This window comes from Bubalus kerabau, chromosome 4, assembly GCF_029407905.1.
Source record: "Bubalus kerabau isolate K-KA32 ecotype Philippines breed swamp buffalo chromosome 4, PCC_UOA_SB_1v2, whole genome shotgun sequence".
Lineage (NCBI taxonomy): Eukaryota > Metazoa > Chordata > Mammalia > Artiodactyla > Bovidae > Bubalus > Bubalus kerabau.
The window spans coordinates 87,607,342-87,629,700 of record NC_073627.1 but is presented as its reverse complement, the minus strand read 5'-3'; the positions used below and the strand labels follow the sequence as shown (position 1 = coordinate 87,629,700).

Here is a 22,359-nt window from a genome sequence, read left to right as displayed (position 1 = left end):
GGAAACGTTATAAGTTATTTCCTATATTTTAATTTTTCTCCATTGCCCACAGGTGTGCCTCATGTTTTAAAAGCAGAATGAAAAGAAGATACCACAGGTTGCTATTACAAAAAAATACCACACATTGGGGGGCTCAAACAGCAAGCATATTTCACAGTTCGGGAGGCTGGCAAGTCTAAGGTCAAACTTCTGACAGATTTGGCGTCTAGTAAGGGTCTGCTTCCTAGTTCATAGGTGATTGTTCTCTTACGGGCAGAAAAGGTAAGGAAGCTCTCTGGGGTCTCTTTTACAAGAGAATGAATTCCATTCATGAGATACCCTCCTCCGTGACCTAATCATCTCCCAAAGGTCTCACCTCTTAATACCATCACATGGGGAGGGGTTAGGATTTCAACATACAAATATTGGAAGGACACAAACATTCAGCATGTAACATTTGTCATAGCTCAGATACTGATTTACTGAACAGAGCATATTACATGGCAACTGTATGTTAAAATACAGTTGAGCACTTAAAACATCCTGGTCCTTTTTCTTCCAGAGCACAGAAATGCCCGTGTCTCTTTCTCTTTTCTTTCCTTCTATTTTTTTTTCTTTTTTGAGAATTCGTGATGCCTATGTTTCACAATAAGAAGGAGATATAGAGAATGATTTAGTTACATAGATACTCTATAGCATATATTTTTATTTTCAAGCATTTTCATGTAATGTCATTTTTATCTTGTTTAAAATGTATTTATTTTTAAAGTAGGTCCTTTTTAGTTATGTATTTAAAATACAGTAGAGTGCACATGTCAATCCCAAACTCCCTCTCTCCCCTACCCTTCCCCGCTGGTAACCATAAGTTCATTCTCTAAGTCTGTTCCATGTCTCTTTATGACAAGATTGAATACTCTTTGCTTCACCAGGGGAGGTGAATAGGCTTTAGGAATTCATCTTGATATTCCTTTTCTTACAATAGAAACAATAATAACTACCTCAGAGTATGTGAGGATTTTGGAATTCCAGGATGGATAGCCATTCTGTTAACCTGAATACATTCCTCCTGTGCAGCACTGCTCTAGGGAGAGTGGTCAAGATTTTCCGTCAACAAATCCAAATAATACGTAATGATTCACCTTTGGTGGGATCTCCAGAAATGAAAGGACAGACACAATTTGAAGTAAACATGGAAGAAGAGACAAGATGACTTGAATGGAAGCTATTTCTAGGCATTTTAGGGCAAAATGAACTCATGGTAGAAATAAGTAATGGAAAAAACTATAGAAGTAGAAATTGATTGGATGAAATAAGACAGTTAAATAAGGGAATCTCCAACTATCTCGAGCACATCAGGTTCAAAATAGCTGGTCAAAACTGACCCTTATTATCTCATTTCAAATCATGTGATACCTCCCTCAATCAAAGATACAAGTTACATGTTATTGCTGGACATTCCACTTTTATTAAATATGGGATTTCTGGGCCTTCCCTAGTGGCTCAGCAGTAAAACAATCTGCCTGCAATGCAGGAGACTCGGGCTCAGTCCCTGAGTAGGGAAAACCCCCTGGAGGAGGAAATGGCAACACTCTCCAGTAATCTTGCCTGGGAAATCCTATGGACAGAGAAGCCTGGTGGGCTACAGTCCATGTGGTCGCAAAAGAGTCAGATACTACTTAGCAACTAAACCACTGAAATATCTATATAGTACCTTAATCAGAACTGTTATAAGGTGGCCTGGGTACTTTTTCAGAATTGTCTTCAGAACGACAAGGTACAAATAAACAGAGGGAATTTACAGGGCAAGAACAGCAGGGCAAAAAAGGTTATAGACATCTTATCTTATTCCAGATTCTCTATACCAATCATAAAGGCAGAGACCACTGACTATCAGAAATTTTGGCCTACCTTGATTCTGGGCCTTGTTAAGAAAAAAAAATTATCCAAACTTGGAAATAAGCCAAAAAGATCATTGCCTGCCTATCAAAGCATTGTCTGACAAGTCAGCCCAAAGGTCATCTGCTTCTGGGAGGAGAGAAGTTCATTCAGTTAGATATTATCTATGGTTTTCCCCTATGAGTAGTGGGCTATCAGCAACAGGACAGGTTCTCCACCGCTGACCCAGCTTTCCATCTGTTTTTGCATAGCTTCAGACTAAGGATAATTTTTACAATCTTAAGTGACTGGGTAAATAATTCATGGGGTGGCAAAGAGTCGGACACAACTGAGCGACTGAACTGAACTGAACTGAAATATCTAAAGAATATTTTGTCACAGGTGAAAAGTACATGAAATTCAAATTTAAGTGTCCATAAGGTTGTACTGGAATATAGCCAGGCTCATTCAGTTAGATATTGTCTGTGTTTTTTAACTTTACACACGCCTTACTTTTTGCCTCTTTGTAGGCAAGGTTTGCAGACCTCTTACCTAAGGGTTGTAACTGTGTTTTATTGTTTCTTATTGATAAGGGTTCAAACTCTGGTGGTAGTTATCTTACATCAGAGCACCTAAGTTGGTCAAGATTCCCTAACTGTGAGGCACCATATAACCCAAGGTCACTGTGTCCCTGCAATGGTTCCCCTCCGAGTAGTGAGCTATCAACAGGACAGTCAGCAGACAAGCTCCTGGAAACCACATTCAGGAGGAACTCCCAGCCTCCTGCCCTTTCAAAGGAGCACTTCAGTCTTTCACTTTGCCATTTCATTTTATAATTTAAAAGAAACAGAAGAAAACTTTACATTGCAAGAAAATTTAAATCTTGAGCAAATAATGAGTGAAATTTTTTACTGTTTTAAGTAAACAGGATATGGGAAGCACCCAGTGATGTCTGAATGAAATTATACTCGTGTGGGGTTTCAGTGTTTTACTGCTGTAGGGAAAAAAGGAAGTTCACCCCTCCACAGCCATTCTCACACCCCCAGAGTAAAATCTTTGCAACATTTCTGTCTATCAGAATATCACTGTCACCCAGCATTTTGTTGAAGAGAATTCAATCCATCCAGAGAGTTTAAATTGGATTATCCCAAATGAGGGCTGGTGCAAAGTGAAAGGGCGGGTGGGGGTAGGGGGTGCCCATCTAGTGTTGAGTGATGAAGACAGAAATCCGGATTCTGAATCTAGTTGAATTGGACTTTGATTGGGGTAGTTAGGGTTGAAGTTGGCCCTGGCCCCGTGGACCCAGGCTGGAAGTTAATGAATGTTTTATCCCCTGGAAAACCTGCCCCATAGCCAGAGTTTGTAGGTCAGAAAGGTTATCATTATCCAGCAGCACGTTACTTTGTTTTTTCTTTCTGTTATCCCAGAGTCTTGGGCCAGCCAACCCCACCTCTGCTCTGTCTCCAACGACTTAACAGAAAGGAGCAAACCCCCGGTTGAGTCGCGGGGATGAGACCAGTCAACCGCACCCCGCCCCGCATTCGCAGCTGGAGGCAGCCTAAGCGAAGAGCCTGTCCCCTCATCGCCACGATTCTCCCTCCCCCGCCCCCGAGAACTTTTGGAACAGGATGGGCCTGGCTCTACAGATGAGGCCGAGCTTGCCATGGATATGAGACGGCGCCAGAAGCGCTGCTCTTCCTTGTCGGGTTCTTGTGAAAGTTAACGGAGCCGATGAGAGTGCAAAGCACAAAGTCTGGAACAGCATAAGCTGTCAATCAACGGTCCCCATTATTATCACTATCATGAACCCGTTAGCTACAACTCGGGGTAAGGCGGGGTGCGGGGAAATCAACAGAGAACCGAAAAGGTCTGCAAAAGAGGCGGGAGGCGGGCATCAGGAATTGAGAAGGGGAGGCGGGGGAGAGACCACGCCAGCAGCCAATCCAGCTGTCCCCGGGAGGAAGAGGAGGAGCCACCGCCGACCCCGGGACCTCCCTGCTCAGTCCCGCTCCGCGCGCCTGCACCCGCGTAGCTCCTCTGTTCCCCTCCTGCATTCCGAGCGTGGCCTCCGCTCCTTCCTCGTCAGACATGTCCTCAGGTGCCACTCCCGCTGCCGTGAAGGTGAGATTAGTCGTTCTGGCTGCTGCGATCCTCCCTAACCTTTACGTTCTCTCTCCCGTCCGGGGGGACAGCGCTTCTGGGCCGTGCGCCTAGCCGGGGCGCCCCCGCCGCGGCGGGGAGGGTCTGCGGCTGTTTAGCCCGGAGCGGCGAGCGAGGGACAGGAAACCATTGCAGAGTTTGCCATTGCCCTGCCTTTGGTCTCAGCTGCTCACGCAGGGCGAAGGCACGCCCTTCGGAGAGGGGCCGCGAATCAGTACTGCAAGTACCTTTCTGAGCAGATGGGTCAGGCTGGGGCTGCTTATACCACGTGGGTGGGCACTTACAACCCCTGAGGGTCTCCTCGAGCCCTGAGCCCTGCCCGACTTAAACGCTTCCGCTCTGACTTGGCCCTCTGCCTGCGGCCCACGTGGGAAAACTGCATACTTGCTCTTTTGCAAGCTTCCGGCTTTTTGTGTTATAAACGTAGGCCTTCTCCGCTTTGGGGACTCGTGAGAGTATTTACAACACGGAAATGGAGTATAGCAGTACTGGGCCGCTCCCTGTTTGGAGACTTCTGGCTTTAACCTGCTTTGCTGTTGTTTAGTCGCTAAGTCGTGTGGGACTCTTTGGGACCGCATGGACCACCATAGCCCACTAGGCTCTTCTATCCGTGGGATTTCCCAGGCAAGAATACTGGAGTGGGTTGCCATTTCCTTCTCCATGGGATCTTCCCGACCCAGGGATAAAACCCCCGACTCCCGCTTGGCAGCGAATTCTTACACCATTGAGCCACCAGGGAAGCCCAAACTGCTTTGTGGGGAACCTTGAAAGGTGGAGATCAGTTTCCTTGTGCCCTGGGTCCTCAGAAGTCTCCGTATAAGGGATCATTGTGCTGTGGGAGCTTTGACCAGAGGAAGGCCCTAGTTCCGAGGTTTGCAAGGAGTTTCCCAGGGGCTTTTAAGCACTTCTTCCTGTTGGTCCTGGTTGCGGGGGGAGAATGTAGAATTACAGTCCACAGAAGTAAATTAATGATCAAAGTTAACATCGCTTTCAGGCCTAACCAGCTAAGAGGTCAGTTAACTTGTCTGGCTTTAGACATTCTTGGCTGATGAGATAGGAAGGTCCATGATTCCACGTTTTGTGGAATCAGTTTTCAGTTCCCCTGGAGAAAGCAACGGAGAAGGCAATGGCACCCCACTCCAGTACTTTTGCCTAGAAAATCCCATGGACGGAGGAGCCTGGTAGGCTGCAGTCCATGGGGTCGCTAGAGTTGGACACGACTGAGCAACTTCACTTTCACTTTTCACTTTCATGCATTGGAGAAGGAAATGGCAACCCACTCCAGTGTTCTTGCCTGGAGAATCCCAGGGACGGTGGAGCCTGGTGGGCTGCTGTCTCTGGGGTCGCACAGAGTCGGACACGACTAAAGCGACATAGCAGCAGCAGGAGAAAGCAAATCTGTGGTCAGTGTGTACTCAGCCAGAGTGATTTCCTTAGTAGCCCTTGTAGCTATCAGAGACACTAGAGAAAAGGGGGTGGGGTGGACAGAGTTACAGTCACACTTAAGATACTAAATTCCTTTTCCCATTTTGAAAAGAATCTTGCATTAAACAAGTATTTGTAGACTGTCTCTTCCTTATCAGTCATAGAGAACAAAGCAGAATTTTTATGAAGCTCTTTTTCATTTCAGTAAAATGAGAACCTTACTGTAGGGTTTGCTGGGACATTAGAATTGTATTGTCTTTAGCACATGGCTGAAACTTATTCAGTGGTAGCGCTTCCAAGTGAGGGAGTTGAGATTAATTTTGATTGTCTTTTTTCCAAAAATTAAATTAGGTTGCAGCTTTCAGTGGGCAAGCAAGAAACTATTGCCTTTCTCTTACAGGAATACACTTAAAGTGACGTTAAAGACAGAGAGGGGTGATATTTAAAACAGTCTCACTTTAACCTTGTTTGGCATTCTCCCTACCACACAGTTTCCCTGTAAAATCAGTGCAGTGTATTTAAGTGAAGAATGGGCACTGTGATTAGAACTCTGATATACATACTGAATGATATATATTTGTTCTTGACCAGCTGCTGAATATAAAATAAATAGGTACAAATAGTGCTGGGCCTGCCTGCTGACTTCTCTTTGGAGTCAGAACAGGTGAAAACTTTGCTGTTGCAATTCCTTCATTCCTACACCATGTCTGCCAGGCTGTTGAGGCAAGATCCTATATAAAGAACATGAGATGCTAATGTCCTGAGCAATGAAACGAAAACCATATCCTAGCCCCAGATCATAAAATGTAGAGTTAGAGTGTTCCTTAAGACCATATAACCACACATATCTCTTTTTTCAGAGGCCCAGAAAGGTCACCTAAAGAGTCCATAATTACACAGTTGGACCTAGACAGTGATTGAACTGGTGTAGATATTCCACCAGTTAGATGCTGTGAGCCATTTCTGAACTCTGACATGTGTGGTCCCTGTGCCCTGTTTTACTGTGTTGAGAAAGGTCATGCAGCTTTAAGGAAGAGGGGTTATAAAGTGTGTCCATAAGCAAGCAGCCTCCTAAGTGCCTTCTGGACACTCTCCCACAGAATTAATAGCAGCCATTGTCTGAGAGGACCTCAGAGATACCATATCCTACAGCACCAGGCATGGGTGGGTGGCATGCTTAACCATGCAGAAGGTTTGAACCAGCCTTTGCCATTCTGAGGGGCTCCTTTAATGGGCCATGGCTCCCTTAGGCAGCTGCCCAGCTTTTACTCTGAGAGATTAAAAATCAATCTTGTTTACATGACCGCTATGACAAGGAGGGGGTGTGGTCCCATCATAGTTGGGTAGTGGGCTGTAAACAAAATGGTAGTAAGGGGGATGATGGGCAAGTTATGGAGTGTAGACTGTGGAGAACAGACCTTTGAAACTCTCCTTTTTGCTGGCTGAGTGTAGACCTTACACTGAAAAGTCCTTGAGTGACCTTAAAAACTGGTAGACAACCCGCAGACCCCAACTGGAAACCAGATGACAATGAGCCTTTGTTTTTTGCCTAGAGACCCAAGGACAGGACGGTTCCTCCCTTAGTAGAACTGTCCTGAGCATTGTTGGACAATAAACAAACACATCCTGGGTCCCTTCTCCCCACAAAATGCTGGTAGCAATCCCCCCAGTCATGGTGACGGCCAGAAATGTCCCCGTGTGTTCCTAGGCACCTCCCAGGAGAGCCTCCGTACTTGGTTGGGCACCCCTGAGGCAGAGACCGCCTGGTGAGGAGACGACACAGCCAGGGTTGTGTTCTGAGTAGCAGAGAAAGACAGAGATAAGGGCTTGTTGTTGAATTAAGGAAAGCTTTTTTTTTAATTTTACTTTAGTTGGAGGTGAGAAGGTGTATAGAAACAGTGACAGATATAAATGCATTATTTCATTTGATTCTCATAGTTGTACAGATTAAGGAAAGGCTGGGCTTACCTGGTAGCTAAGAATCTGCCTGCAATGCAGGAGACCCAGGTTTGATCTCTGGGTTAGAAAGATCCCCTGGAGAAGGGAATGGCAACCCACTCCAGTATCCTTGCCTGGAAAACTCCATGGACAGAGGAGCATGGCGGGCTATAGTCCATGGTGTCACAAAGAGTTGGACATGACTGAGTGATTAACACTTTGACCCATTAGAATAATACCTTGACTTTGCAAGGAGAGCTGGATTAAATTAAAACCATGATGCTCTGAACCTGCAGTTATTTTGGATTAGCGCCCCCACCCCAAGACCTTAGTTAATGTTACTTGTTCAAAGACCCATTCTCCAAAAATAGTCAAATTCTGCTCAATGTCACTAATCATCAAAGAAATACAAATCAAAACCACAATGAGATCACTTCATACCTGTCAAAATGGCTATCATCAAAAAGCCGACAGGACTTCCCTGGTGGGCCAGTGGTTAAGAGCATGCCTACCAATGTAGGGGACATGGGTTTGATCCCTGGTTTGGGAAGATTCCACGTGTGCAGCAACTAAGCACCCGCACCACAGTTGCTGAGCCTGCACTCTAGAGCTCGAGAGCCACAACTACTGAGCCTTCATGCCTAGAGCCCATGCTCCCCAACAAGAGAAGCTACTGCAGTAAAGCCCACAGACCACAGTGAAAAGTAGTAGCCCCTGCTCACCGTAACTAGAGAAAAGCCCACACGCAACAATGAAGACTCACACAGCCAAAAATAAAGGGTCTACAAATATCATGTTGATGGGAGCAACCTAAGTGCTCATCAACAGATGAATGGATAAAGAGGTTGTGTGTGTGTGTGTGTGTGTATGCACAATAGAATATTAGCCATTAAAAAAAAAGAATGAAATTCTGCCATTTGCAACAGTGTTGATGGACCTAGAAAGTATTAGGTTTAGTGAAATAACTCAAAGACAAATACTCTTTATCACTTGTATGTGGAATCTATGAACAAATGTCTATAACAAAAAAACAGACTCAGAGAACAAGCTAGTGGTTACCAATGGGGAGAAGGACAGGGATGGGGTAAGATAGGGGTATAGAATTAAGAGATACAGACTACTATGTATAAAATTAAAAACCAAAAAGGATATAAACATGGGAAAATATAGTCAATATTTTGTACTAACTTTGAATAGAGTATCATTCAGTTCAGTTCAGTTCAGTAGCTCAGTCCTGTTTGACACTTTGCGACCCCATGAATTGCAGCACGCCAGGCCTCCCTGTCCATCACCAACTCCCGGAGTTCACTCAGACCCACGTCCATCGAGTCAGTGATGCCATCCAGCCATCTCATCCTCTGTTGTCCTCTTCTCTTCCTGCCCCCAATCCCTCCCAACATCAGAGTCTTTTCCAATGAGTCAACTCTTCGCATGAGGTGGCCAAAGTACTGGAGTTTCAGCTTTAGCATCATTCCTTCCAAAGAAATCCCAGGGCTGATCTCCTTCAGAATGGACTGGTTGGATCTCCTTGCAGTCCAAGGGACTCTCAAGAGTCTTCTCCAACACCACAGTTCAAAAGCATCAATTCTTTGGCGCTCAGCTTTCTTCACAGTCTAACTCTCACATCCATACATGACCACTGGAAAAACTATAGCCTTGACTAGACGGACCTTTGTTGGCAAAGTAATGTCTCTGCTTTTGAATATGCTATCTAGGTTGGTCATAAATTTCCTTCCAAGGAGTAAGCGTCTTTTAATTTCATGGCTGCAGTCACCATCTGCAGTGATTTTGGAGCCAGAAAAATAACTGTTTCCACTGTTTCCCCATCTATTTGCCATGAAGTGATGGGACCAGATGCCATGATCTTCATTTTCTGAATGTTGAGCTTTAAGCCAACTTTTTCACTCTCCTCTTTCACTTTCATCAAGAGGCTTTTTAGTTCCTCTTCACTTTCTTCCATAAGGGTGGTGTCATCTGCATATCTGAGGTTATTGATATTTCTCCCAGCAATCTTGATTCCAGCTTGTACTTCTTCCAGCCCAGCGTTTCTCATGATGTACTCTGCATAGAAGTTAAATAAGCAGGATGACAATATACAGCCTTGGCCTACTTCTTTTCCTATTTGGAACCAGTCTGTTGTTCCATGTCCAGTTCTAACTGTTGCTTCCTGACCTGCATATAGGTTTCTCAAGAGGCAGGTCAGGTGGTCTGGTATTCCCATCTCTTTCAGAATTTTCCACAGTTTATTGTGATCCACACAGTCAAAGGCTTTGGCATAGTCAATAAAGCAGAAATAGATGTTTTTCTGGAACTCTCTTGCTTTTTCAGTGATCCAGCAGATGTTGGCAATTTGATCTCTGGTTCCTCTGCCTTTTCTAAAACCAGCTTGAACATCTGGAAGTTCACGGTTCACGTACTGCTGAAGCCTGGCTTGGAGAATTTTGAGCATAACTTTACTTGTGAGTGAGATGAGTGCAGTAGTGTGGTAGTTTGAGCATTCTTTGGCATTGCCTTTCTTTGGGATTGGAATGAAAACATTTTCCAGTCCTGTGGCCACTGCTGAGTTTTCCAAATTTGCTGGCATATTGAGTGCAGCACTTTCACAGCATCATCTTTCAGGATTTGAAATAGCTCAACTGGAATTCCATCACCTCCACTAGCTTTGTTTGCAGTGATGCTTTCTAAGGCCCACTTGACTTCACATTCCAGGGTGTCTGGCTCTAGGTGAGTGATCATACCATCGTTATTATCTTGGTCATGAAGATCTTTTTTGTACAGTTCTGTGTATTCTTGGCACCTCTTCTTAATATCTTCTGCTTCTGTTAGGTCCATATGATTTCTGTCCTTTATCGAGCCCATCTTTGCATGAAATGTTCCCTTGGTATCTCTAATTTTCTTGAAGAGATTTCTAGTCTTTCCCATTCTGTTGTTTTCCTCTGTTTCTTTACATTGATCGCTGAGGAAGGCTTTCTTATCTCTCCTTGCTATTCTTTGGAACTCTGCATTCAGATGCTTGTATCTTTCCTTTTCTCCTTTGCTTTTCACTTCTCTTCTTTTCACAGCTATTTGTAAGGCCTCCTCAGACAGCCATTTTGCTTTTTTGAATTTCTTATCCATGGGGATGGTCTTGATCCCTGTCTCCTGTACAATGTCACGAACCTCATTTCATAGTTCATCAGGCACTCTATCTATCAGATGTAGTCCCTTAAATCTATTTCTCACTTCCACTGTATAATCATAAGGGATTTGATTTAGGTCATACCTGAATGGTCTAGTGGTTTTCCCTACTTTCTTCAATTTTAGTCTGAATTTGGCAATAAGGAGTTCATGATCTGAGCCACAGTCAGCTCCTAGTCTTTTTTTTGCTGACTGTATAGAGCTTCTCCATCTTTGGCTGCAAAGAATATAATCAATCTGATTTCAGTGTTGACCATCTGGTGATGTCCATGTGTAGAGTCTTCTCTTGTTTTGTTGGAAGAGGGTGTTTGCTATGACCAGTGCGTTCACTTGGCAAAACTCTATTAGCCTTTGCCCTGCTTCATTCCGTATTCCAAGGCCAAATTTGCCTGTTACTCCAGGTGTTTCTTGACTTCCTACTTTTGCATTCCAGTCCCCTATAAGGAAAAGGACATCTTTTTTGGGTGTTAGTTCTAAAAGGTCTTGTAGGTCTTCATAGAACCGTTCGACTTCAGCTTCTTCAGCGTTACTGGTTGGGGCATAGACTTGGATAACCGTGACATTGAATGGTTTGCCTTGGAAACAAAGAGATCATTCTGTCATTTTTGAGATTACATCCAAGTACTGCATTTCGGACTCTTTTGTTGACCATGATGGCTACTCCATTTCTTCTAAGGGATTCCTGCCCGCAGTAGTAGATATAATGGTCATCTGAGTTAAATTCACCCATTCCAGTCCATTTTAGTTCGCTGATTCCTAGAATGTCGACGTTCACTCTTGCCATCTCCTGCTTGACCACTTCCAATTTGCCTTGATTCATGGATCTGACATTCCAGGTTCCTATGCAATATTGCTGTTTACAGCATCAGACCTTGCTTCTATCACCAGTCACATCCACAGCTGGGTATTGTTTTTGCTTTGGCTCCATCCCTTCACTCTTTCTGGAGTTATTTCTCCACTGATGTCCAGTAGCATATTGGGCACCTACCGACCTGGGCAGTTCCTCTTTCAGTATCATATCATTTTGCCTTTTCATACTGTTCATGGGGTTCTCAAGGCAAGAATACTGAAGTGGTTTGCGATTCCCTTCTCCAGTGGACCACATTCTGTCAGACCTCTCCACCATGACCCGCCAGTCTTGGGTGGCCCCACAGGGCATGGGTTAGTTTCACTGAGTTAGACAAGGCTGTGGTCCTAGTGTGATTGGATTGACTAGTTTTCTGTGATTATGGTTTCAGTGTGTCTGCCCTCTGATGCCCTCTTGCAACACCTACTGTCTTACTTGGGTTTCTCTTACGTTGGACGTGGGGTATCTCTTCATGGCTACTCCAGCAAAGCACAGCTGCTGCTCCTTACCTTGGACGAGGGGTAGCTCCTCACGGCCACCCCTCCTGACCTTGAATGTGGAAGAGCTCCTTTAGGTGCACCTGCGCAGCCACCACTCCTAGGACGTGGGGTTGCTCCTCCCGGCCGCCACCCCTGGCCTCGGGCCGGGGGTAGCTCCTCTTGGCTCCAGCGCTGTCGCAGCCTGGCACTCTCAGCCGCCGCCCCTGACCTTGGACATGGGGTAGCTCCTTTTGGCTGTTCCTGTGCCGTCGCAGCCTGGCACTCTCAGCCACCCCCGACCTTGGGCATGGGGTCCCCCCGGCTTCTGCCCCTGATCGCAGGCGTGGGTTAGCTCCTCTCGGCCATGCTTGTGCGCTGTCGCAGCCGCCCGCGTATCATTACAAAAACTGAATCACTTAGCTGGAACTCCAACACTTTGGTCACCTGATGTGAACAGCCAACTCATTGGAAAAGACCCTGATGCTGGAAAAGCCTGAACACAAAAGGAGAGGGAGGCAGCAGAGGAAGAGATGGTTAGATAGCTTCACCAACTTGATGGACATGAATCTGAGTAAACTTCAGGCAATAGTGAAGGACAGGAAAGCCTGGAGTGCTGGAGTCCATGAGGTGGCAAAGAGTCAGGCATGACTTAGCGACTGGACAACAACAATGCCATACACCTAAATGAATATTGTAGCATAACTGTACTTCAGAAATTTTTTAAATAGTCAAATTCTGAGGGGTTAGGAGTTAGAACTTCAACATATGGATGTAAAACACAATGGCATCCATAACCATCACCTACTAGGGTGGCTTACAGAGATGGGCCTCCTGTCAGAGATGGAGCCGCTGGCTCTCACCATGGACCATATTGCATGTTCTGGACAGGCTCCCAGACTGAGACATTTGGCCACGCTCCCAGAGTGAGACATTTGGCCACACTCCCCATACAGCTGACCTTCCAAGATTTTGCAAGACTCTGGCTCGAAGGCCTCACAGCGAGGTCAGCCCATTAAGAGGAGGACTTTTGTCTGCTGTACTTTCAGACCTGTCAGTGGTGACCAAAGCTGAAGGACTGCAGTGCTCAGAGCAGGGGTTGCCGCCAGCTGGAGCATTGGCTCTTTCCTCATCATGGGCTTGACGAATTCAGAGGCAGCCCATCTCCCTGACAGGGGCTAATCTCACCTGCTTAGGGTTATGGTATTTTTGAGTGTGCCTTCATGGAGTTCTAGGTTCCTCCATGTAGTATTTCCAGGCTTCAAAGGGATGGTGAGTGGTTGTTGAAAGCAAGTGAGGTATGTGAAATCAGTTGCCAGTAGAGTTGCACACAGAGTAAGGCTTAGCATGAACCCTTCTGGCATCATTGAAAATAACCATTCTTGCCAGCATTTAGATAGAATGCTTTCACAGTCTCAGAAGAAGTCAAGCCCTCTCTTGTTTTTGAAGAGTCTGACTTGGACTGCAAGTGGAAAAAAAATGTGGGCAGAATCAACTTAATGTTAAAATCTAGCAGTGGCCTTAAATGACCAGGGGATTCTTATTTCCGAACTTTATCTTGTGTAGTGAAGAAATCCTGGCTGGGCAGAACTGGCCCAGAAATTCCATCTCAGACCTTGAACACTTCTCCTGAGCATTCTAGGGTTGCTTGGATGCATGCCATACCTTGAAGACCGGATAAATATGCATGAGGTCGTGGATGGACTGCCCCCTCCATTCTGAGGTGGTTCACTCAGGCGCCCAGAGTTGCATTTCCATGCTTCTGTGACTGTGGTCCAGAACTTGAACCGAGCATCAGTTTCTTCCTAACATGAAGACAGGTTTCTAATTGTTGTTGTTGTTCAGTCGCAGTCGTGTCCAACTACTTTGCGACCCCATGGACTGCAGCACACTGGGCCTCCCTGTCCCTTACCATCTCCCAGAGTTTGCTCAAGTTCGTGTTCATTGCATCGGTTCTAATAGGGTAGGGTGTTATTATGGATTCCAGGGTATATTGGCAGGTAATACATCATTGTGGTTGAGTATGAAAACCAGGGTTCCTATCCCAGCTTTGCTCTTTATAATTTGCTCTTTGAAAAAATTTCTTAATTTTTGTGTTTCTGTTTGCTCTTTGGTAAAATGGGTATTAACACAATAGAGCCTATTTTACAGGATGACCGTGGAAAGTAAATAAAGTAAGGCCACTGAAGCACTTAGCACAGTGCCTATGATGTGTAAATGAGAAGACACAGTTCCTTTATCAAGGCAGATACTGTGTTGACCATTTGAATTTAGAGACTGGAGGGGAATGACAAACACCCTCTTCCAACAACACAAGAGAAGACTCTACACATGGACATCACCAGATTGTCAATACTGAAATCAGGTTGATTATATTCTTTGCAGCCAAAGATGGAGAAGCTCTATACAGTCAGCAAAACACAAGACCGGGAGCTGACTGTGGCTCAGATCATGAAGTCCTTATTGCAAATTCAGACTGAAATTGAAGAAAGTAGGGAAAATCAGTAGACTGTGCAGGTATGACCTAAATCAAATCCCTTATGATTATACAGTGGAAGTGACAAATAGACTCAAGGGATTAGATCTGATAGATAGATGTGCCTGAAGAACTATGGATGGAGGTTTGTGACATTGTACAGGAGGCAGTGATCAAGACCATCCACAAAAAAAAAGAAATGAAAAAAGGCAAAATGGTTGTCTGACAAGGCCTTACAAATAGCTGAGAAAAGAAGCGAAAGGCAAAGAAGAAAAGAAAGGATACATCCATTTGAATGCAGATTCTGAAGAATACCAAGGAGAGATAAGAAAGCCTTCCTCAGGGATCAATGCAAATAAGTAGAGAAAAACAATAGAATGGGAAAGATAGAGATTTCTTCAAGAAAATGAGAGATAACCAAGGGAACATTTCATGCAAAGATGAGCACAATAAAGGACAGAAATGGTATGGACCTAAGAGAAGAGATTAAGAGGTGGCAAGAATACACAGAAGAACTATAGAGGAAGATCTTCATGACCCAGATAACCATGATGGTGTGATCACTCACCTAGAGCCAGACATCCTGGAATGTGAAGTCAAGTAGGCCTTAGGAAGCATCACTGCGAACAAAGCTAGTGGAGGTGATGGAATTCCAGTTGAGCTATTTCAAATCCTGAAAGATGATGCTGTGAAAGTGTTGCACTCAATATGCTAGCAAATTGGGAAAACTCAGCAGTGGCCACAGGACAGGAAAAAGTCAGTTTTCATTCCAATCCCAAAGAAAGGCAATGCCAAAGAATGCTCAAACTACTGCACAATTGCACTCATCTCACATGGTAGCAAAGTAATACTAAAAATTCTCCAAGCCAGGCTTCAACAGTATGTGAACTGTGAACTTCCAGATGTTCAAGTTGGATTTAGAAAAGGCAGAGGAACCAGAGATCAGATTGCCAACATCCCCTGTGTCTTTGAAAAAGCAAGAGAGTTCCAGAAAAACATCCATTTCTGCTTTACTGACTATGCCAAAGTCTTTGACTGTGTGGATCACAACAAACTGGAAAATTCTGAAAGAGACAGGAATACCAGATCACCTGACCTTCCTCCTAAGAAATCTGTATGCAGGTCAAGAAGCAACAGTTAGAACTGGATATGAAACAACAGACTGGTTCCAGATCGGGAAGGGATTATGTTAAGGTTGTATATCGTCACCCTGCTTATTTAACTTATAAGCAGAGTACATCATAAGAAATGCCGGGCTGGATGAAGCACAAGCTGGGATCAAGACTGCCGGGAGAAATATCAATAACCTCAGATATGCAGATGACACCACCCTAATGGCAGAAAGTAAAGAAGAACTAAAGAGCCTCTTGATGAAAGTGAAAGAGGAGAGTGAAAAAGTTGGCTTTAAAGCTCAACATTCAGAAAACAAAATCATGGTATCTGGTCCCATCACTTCATGGTAAATAGATGGGGAAACAGTGGCAGACTTTAATTTTTTGGGCTCCAAAATCACTGCAGATGGTGACTGCAGCCATGAAATTAAAAGATACATACTCCTTGGAAAGAAAGTTATGACCAACCTAGACAGCATATTAAAAAGAAGAGACATTTACCAACAAAGGTCCATCTAGCCAAAGCCATGGTTTTTTTAGTAGTCATGTTTGGATGTGAGAGTTGGACCATAAAGAATACTGAATGCGGAAGAATTGATGCTTTTGAACTGTGGTATTGGAGAAGACTCTTGAGAGTCCTTTGGACTGCAAGGATATCCAACCAGTCAATACTAAAGGAAATCAGTTCTGAATATTCATTGGAAGGGCTAATGCTTAAGCTGACACTCCAATACTTTGGCCACCTGGTGTGAAGAACCAACTCATTTGAAAAGACCCTGATGTTGGAAAAAGTTGAAGGCAGGAGAAAGGGACGACAGAGGATGAGATGGTTGGATGGCATCACTGACTTGATGGACATGAGTTTGAGTAAGCTCCGGGAGTTGGTGACGGACAGGGAAGCCGGGCATGCTGCAGTTCATGGGGTCGCAAATAGCTGGACAGGACATGCCTGAACTGAACTGAACTGGGATTGATAGAGTTACGCGACTGGTGCTTGGGAGTTTCATCCCTTAGTTGTACTTTACCGTGGAACCAGCAGGTGGCGACTTTGCCACATCTTTTCACTGCTGGCCTCCATAGGCAGCAAGAAAAAGGTGAGTGATTCAGTTCTCTGGTTTGGCTCAGTTGCCACACTTGTTCTGTATCCCTTATAAGATAATGGGTTTTCATAAACCCATTTTGACTGAAGCCATTTTGACTGGACAGGCTCTCCTGCGGATAATTCCAGTACTAAAAACCATATCCTGGCCTTTCTGAGCTGTAACAGCTCTTGTTTTCATATCCAATACTAAAATAAATGAAATTAAAAGACGTTTGCTCCTTGAAAGGAAAGCTATGACCAACCTAGACAGTGTATTAAAAAGCAAAGATATCACTTTGCCGACAAAGGTCTCTATAGTCAAAGCTATAGCTTTTCCAGTAGTCATGTACAGATATGACAGTCCATAAAAGACTAAGCTTCGAAGAATTGATGCTTTCAAATTATGCTGGAGAAGACTTGAGAGTCCCTTAGACTGAAAGGATATCAAACCAGTCAATCCTAAAGGAAATCAACACTAAATATTCTCTGGAAGGACTGACGCTCCAATACTTTGGCCACCTGATGCGAAGAGCCAACTTGTTGGAAAACACCCTGATGCTGGGAAAGATTGAGGGCAGGAGGAGAAAGGGGTGGCAGAGGATGAGACGGTTGGATGGCATCATCAAGTCAATGGACATGAATTTGAGCAAACTCCAGGAGACAGTGGAGGACAGAGGAGCCTGGTGTGCTGTAGTTCATGGTGTTGCAAATATTTGGACACAGCTTTGCAATTGAACAGCAACTAAATCATGCCCACCGGGGCTGAGTTAATAGCTACCTAGTACATGGTCACTATGCAGCCAGAGTGGTATGGGCTGAAGCTTAGGGCAGCGGAGGGTGGGCTCCAGGGCACTGAACTTGAGCAAGACCCCAACTGGCATTTCTTATTCACTGCTGTGGTACTAGGCTAGCTTGCCTAAACAGAGAGTGGTTTCACAGCCAAGTCAGGTTTGTTTTGTATGTATGAGTGAGTCCACTGTTAAATCCAGAATGGGAGATGCCTTGGCCCGAGGAAAGAGTCAAGTCAAAGTGGTAGTATTTTTTTAAAAATTATAAAGAAACCAAAAAAAAAACACCCAAAGTTTGCATCCGTAGTAGAATCCCCAAAAGTAGGCTGAGAGTGATTTCAGAGTCATCAACTGAATTTGGCGGTCTAGGTGATGACATGGGCTGAACAGTTCATTGCATCCCCTACCCATCCCAGCTATGATCTGCGATGCTTTGGCAGTACATAAAATGATAAAATGGAGGTGCCAACTGGAGGAAGGATTAGAATTTCATAAAACAGTGTGATTTTAAAATTTTCTACTGAACTAGAATGATTTAAACCCACTGACTTAAGTGAATGAACACTTCCATTGATTTGAAAGCTGCAATAGTGTACTGGTTAGTCTTCACCTATGATTAACAAAGCAGAAAATGTTGAATTGCTATACAGTATTTAACCTGTTGTGGTTTCAACAATGTGCCACAAGGTGGCAGCAACCTCAAAAACTGGTTTAGCCACCTGATTGGGAATGCTTTCAAGGTGCTGTCATATAACCTGATTCTGTACAAATTTTAAAGTTCTTTGTAAAAATCTTACTCAATTGTGCCTTTTCTTACTGTGCTAATGTCTTTTTCTAGGGACTAGAACTAGTGGGGTAAATGCTTTGCCACATATTAGTATAATTCAACTTGTGTAACCCTATCTGAAAATTATTTAGATATTCAGTTAATTCTTAACTTGGAAAATTTTTTTCTCAAGGAGCTATTTTCTTTCGTTGAATAGAAATTTTACTCAGGTGACAACAGATTTAAAGCTAGTCATTGAAAAAAAAAAAATGCTCAGGTGACTTTTCATTAGGTTTCTAGTCATGAGTCATCTCTGTAGCTTATTGCTGACAATTTTTTTCCTTTAGGAAGTATCAGCCCAGGGAAAGCTTGCTAATGATTTTAGCTATTTAATTTTTAGTTTACAGTTAATCAGTTATCTTTGTAATTGTTTTTGTTCGTGTGTCTTAATCATCAAATTAGATTAACTCTAGAGGGTAATATCAGGTTTTTTTAATTCAAATTAATCCCTGAGGATAAGCACAATAAAGTTAATCATGCAATATAACACTTAAAAATAATTTAGGACTATGGCCTTCAAATTACTTATATTTACATATGTATGAATGATAGTTGGATTTCATAAATATACATGAGGCTAAATTTAAATTTCTGTATTCCTCCGTGATCCCTTACAGCTCTGATTTTAGTGGCATAGGAAAGAAAATCTCTCATTTCTTTACAAATGGGGTAATGAGAAATCCTTACCAAATGGAAATACCAACTATTTTCTATCCTAGTTGTCTTTTGAACATTTATTCCATTACTTATTCAATAAAGATAATAAAATTGGTTAGAAAGTACTTTCTCCAACCATATTTACTTATCTTTATGTTTGGTTTTATAACTTAAACTAGTTAAAGTACTTTTCTATGCTAATTTGTTATTCAAATAGTCAGTAAAAATGTGATTTAGTCCCAAAAACTGACTCATGCTTTGGTTATTTCTCAAATACAGAAGGCTTTCGAATACTTGTTGAATAAATGACTGCTTTTCAGTAATGCTCAGATTTTTAAAAATAATTTAGGGCTTAGCAGGAATGGAGAAGAGCATATAAGTATGGATAAATGAATTTGCTTAAAATGATGAATTTGTTACTATTAAAAAATGATCAAATGTGGTATCTTTTTATTGTCTCCTTTAGATTGGAATAATTGGTGGAACAGGCCTGGATGATCCAGAAATCTTAGAGGGAAGAACCGAAAAATATGTGGATACTCCATTTGGCAAGGTATCCATTTATGGAGACATACTAGCTTTTTTCTTTTTCCTTGCTAGCTTGATTTTTTTTAAGTTACAAAAAAAAATGTTAATTGCTTTTGTCTTGGCAGCACAGGGCTGCCTGCCCCAGGCGGAGAGGGGCCAGGAGTTCTGCCAACTGAGACGGGGTCCCTAAGGATGCCTTGTACTTGACTACCAAGAACATAGCTTTTAAATACGTACAAAAAATTTCTTAATTATATCCCTAGAAGCCAGATGCTCATTTCAAACACAGGAACTGTACCCTCTAGATCAATGCATTCAAATCAGCTTCTAATTTGGGGCCTGTCGGTCATGCCACAGTCTTTAACAAATGAGAGGAAATATCAAATGGTCTTTTCTTAGTAAACCCTGGCTGAAGGGGAGATTTTGGGGGGACTGAGAACACAACTGCAGAACTGAATTGGAAGTAAAACATTCCTCCTTGTCTATTAAAAGGAGGCTGTTTAGTTTTCCCAGACCATGCGTCATCCAGCCAGGGGGAGGGTGTCTGTCTTCTCCTAATTCCATGGGGGTACTTCCAAACCTGTGGTTCCTCTGATCCTCCTACAAAGATCCCTGCATCTGGCAGTCCCAACCCAAATCCCTCTTTTCAGCCAGGTCCTTAGATTTGATCTCTCATCCTCCCAAGTCCTGCTGTCAACTCGCTGACATGTTTTCTTCACCTCCTAGGTTCTCAGACCTTTATCTGAAACCTAGTTAACACAGCAAATGCTTCCAGTGCTGAGCTCATAAATTGCCTGTGAGTGGCCTCCTACTCCTTTTGCATTTCACTCTCACACACCTGTTCTTGAATCTGCCAAAAACCCTTGACACATCTGTGTATGATCAGTCTGGCATCAGAGTCCCCAGGGGTGCTTGCTACAAATAGATCTTACTAAAAGGTACCTACGCACACACCCTTCTAAGTCTTACATGTCTCTGTGCTAGTAGAGAGGGCTCAGTAAATACTGAGTGATTAAGTTGAACCATCAAATCTAGACTCTTTACGTCTTTAAAATATATCTTCAGACCTCAAGTTTCTGTGAATCCTGTAGGTGAGCAATTGAAAAGGCAGCTTTTTTTGGTTGCTCTATGTATTTTCAAATCACTGACCTGTAACCGTTTTTCATTATGTGCAGCCTTCTGATGCCTTAGTTTTGGGGAAGATAAAGAATGTTGATTGCGTCCTCCTTGCAAGGTAAGGTATTTCAATCTTTTGAATGTTACTACTAAAGGACAGTTTAACTTAAATTCTGAAAAGAGTATTGGTGCAGATATGAGTTTTTAATGTGTTGGTGGAGCCATAGCATCTGAGTCCTCTTTATCGCTTATGGTTTGGGGGTAGGTTTTATTGACTTAGGAGATTAAAGATCTTGCCCATACACACTTAGGTTGGGAAAATGCTTAGAAGAATCTAATAACTGATGTGATGATTTGATTAAACTTGAAGCTCTGCTTTCAGTTCTAGCAGCAAGAGGCAATGTTTTCTTCTGTTCTTTTTTGTCTTTTATCAAGATCAAGAAAAACTGTTTTATTCGTGACCCTTTGTTTAATAATAGTTCTGGATCTTTGGGACGGGGTTTCAGGTCCCTGAAGTTGAGTTCTCTATGGTGTCTATACCCTTGTTCCCTGGACAAGGCGCATACGCTTCCGTAAAGACAGGAACAAGTCATTTTTCACGATTAGAAATGAGTGAGACTGCATATATTAGCTTTCTATTGCTGCATAACAAACGACCATAGATTTAGCAGCCTAAAACAGCATACATTATCACAGTTTCCAAGTAACCAGAGTGTGGCCACAGCTCATCTGTGTCCTCTTCAGGGTCACACAAGGTCACATGGGTATATGTAAGTGCTTGTTTTTATCCGGAGCTCCAGGTCCATGTTCAAGCTCACATAGTAATCGGCAGAACTAAGTTCCTCAGGGTTGAAGCACTGAGGTTGTCACTCCTAGAGGCTGTCCATGTTCCCTGCATTGTGGCCCTCCCCATGGCCATTTCAGGAGACAGTAACTTGCTTCTGCAAAGCCAATGAGAGGTCTCTGGTGCATGCTGGAAGGAGGGGCCTGATCATGGTAGTGACTTCCAGCTCCTGTGTGCTGTGTTCTACTGGCTAGAAGCATCTCAGGTCCACCCACAGTCGAGAAGGAAGGAATTATTCACAGCATGAAAATGAAGCCCACCCTAAGGTCTGTGCCACACTGCATTTTTGAAACAGAAGTGGCTTTGCTGAAACCAGTGAAACTAAACTTTAGTTTAGATGGTCACACAGGGTTGGTTTCAGGCAACCTTGTTGTTAATCTGTGGTCATTGCTGGAGAAACACTTAATTTCTTCCAGACTTTTAAGAGAAAATAGTTGGTGTTGTAGCCCCATGGTGAAGGTTTTATACTCCTACCAGCTGAACTGAAGTGTGTCGGATTGTGAACCACTCTATGTAGTGGTTCATAACTCCTTCTGATGTTTGAACTTCTATTGAAAATCTAATCAGAGATTTGGAGACCAGCCTTAGAAAAATGCATGTAGAGTAGTAGTCCACTCTCATTGGAGATTTCAGTTACCCATGGTCAGCTGTGGTCCAAAAATATTAAATGGAAAATCTAGAAAGAATTCATAAGTTTTCATTTCTGTGCCATCCTGCTCTGTCTGCTTGGACTAGGAATCACTCTTTATCCAGTGTATCCACCTGTTGTAGGAAAAAACTGCATAGCAGCCACAGGGGGTCTTGTAATGCATTTCCTGTGGATAAGGAGGGGCAGCTGTACTTTCTGGGCATTCATGGACTTCTACCTTCTGAGAGGCCATTTTTGACCTTGGGGTAAAAACCCTGATATGCTTATCTGCAGTTAACGTACAAATTATTTTGATAGTCTTAATTCTGTTGTTAGTGATCAGAAGAGATAAAGTTATTTCAAAATATAAATATGGAATGATATAAGAGATACTGAGTAACAACCCTGTGGTACTGGTTTTTATCA

At 43.3% G+C, this 22,359-nt stretch overlaps 1 protein-coding gene across 1 annotated transcript in view; it reads left to right on the top strand.

Annotated features, from left to right (window-relative positions):
• Positions 1–3,773: 3,773 nt before the first annotated feature.
• MTAP (methylthioadenosine phosphorylase) overlaps positions 3,774–22,359 on the top strand; it is a 46,936-nt gene continuing 28,350 nt past the window's right edge. The window contains exons 1-3 of the mRNA XM_055577914.1: positions 3,774–3,975; positions 19,284–19,370; positions 20,521–20,579. Coding sequence (XP_055433889.1) covers positions 3,943–3,975; positions 19,284–19,370; positions 20,521–20,579 — 179 coding nt within the window. The 5' untranslated portion in view covers positions 3,774–3,942. The remainder of the gene's footprint in view (positions 3,976–19,283; positions 19,371–20,520; positions 20,580–22,359) is intronic.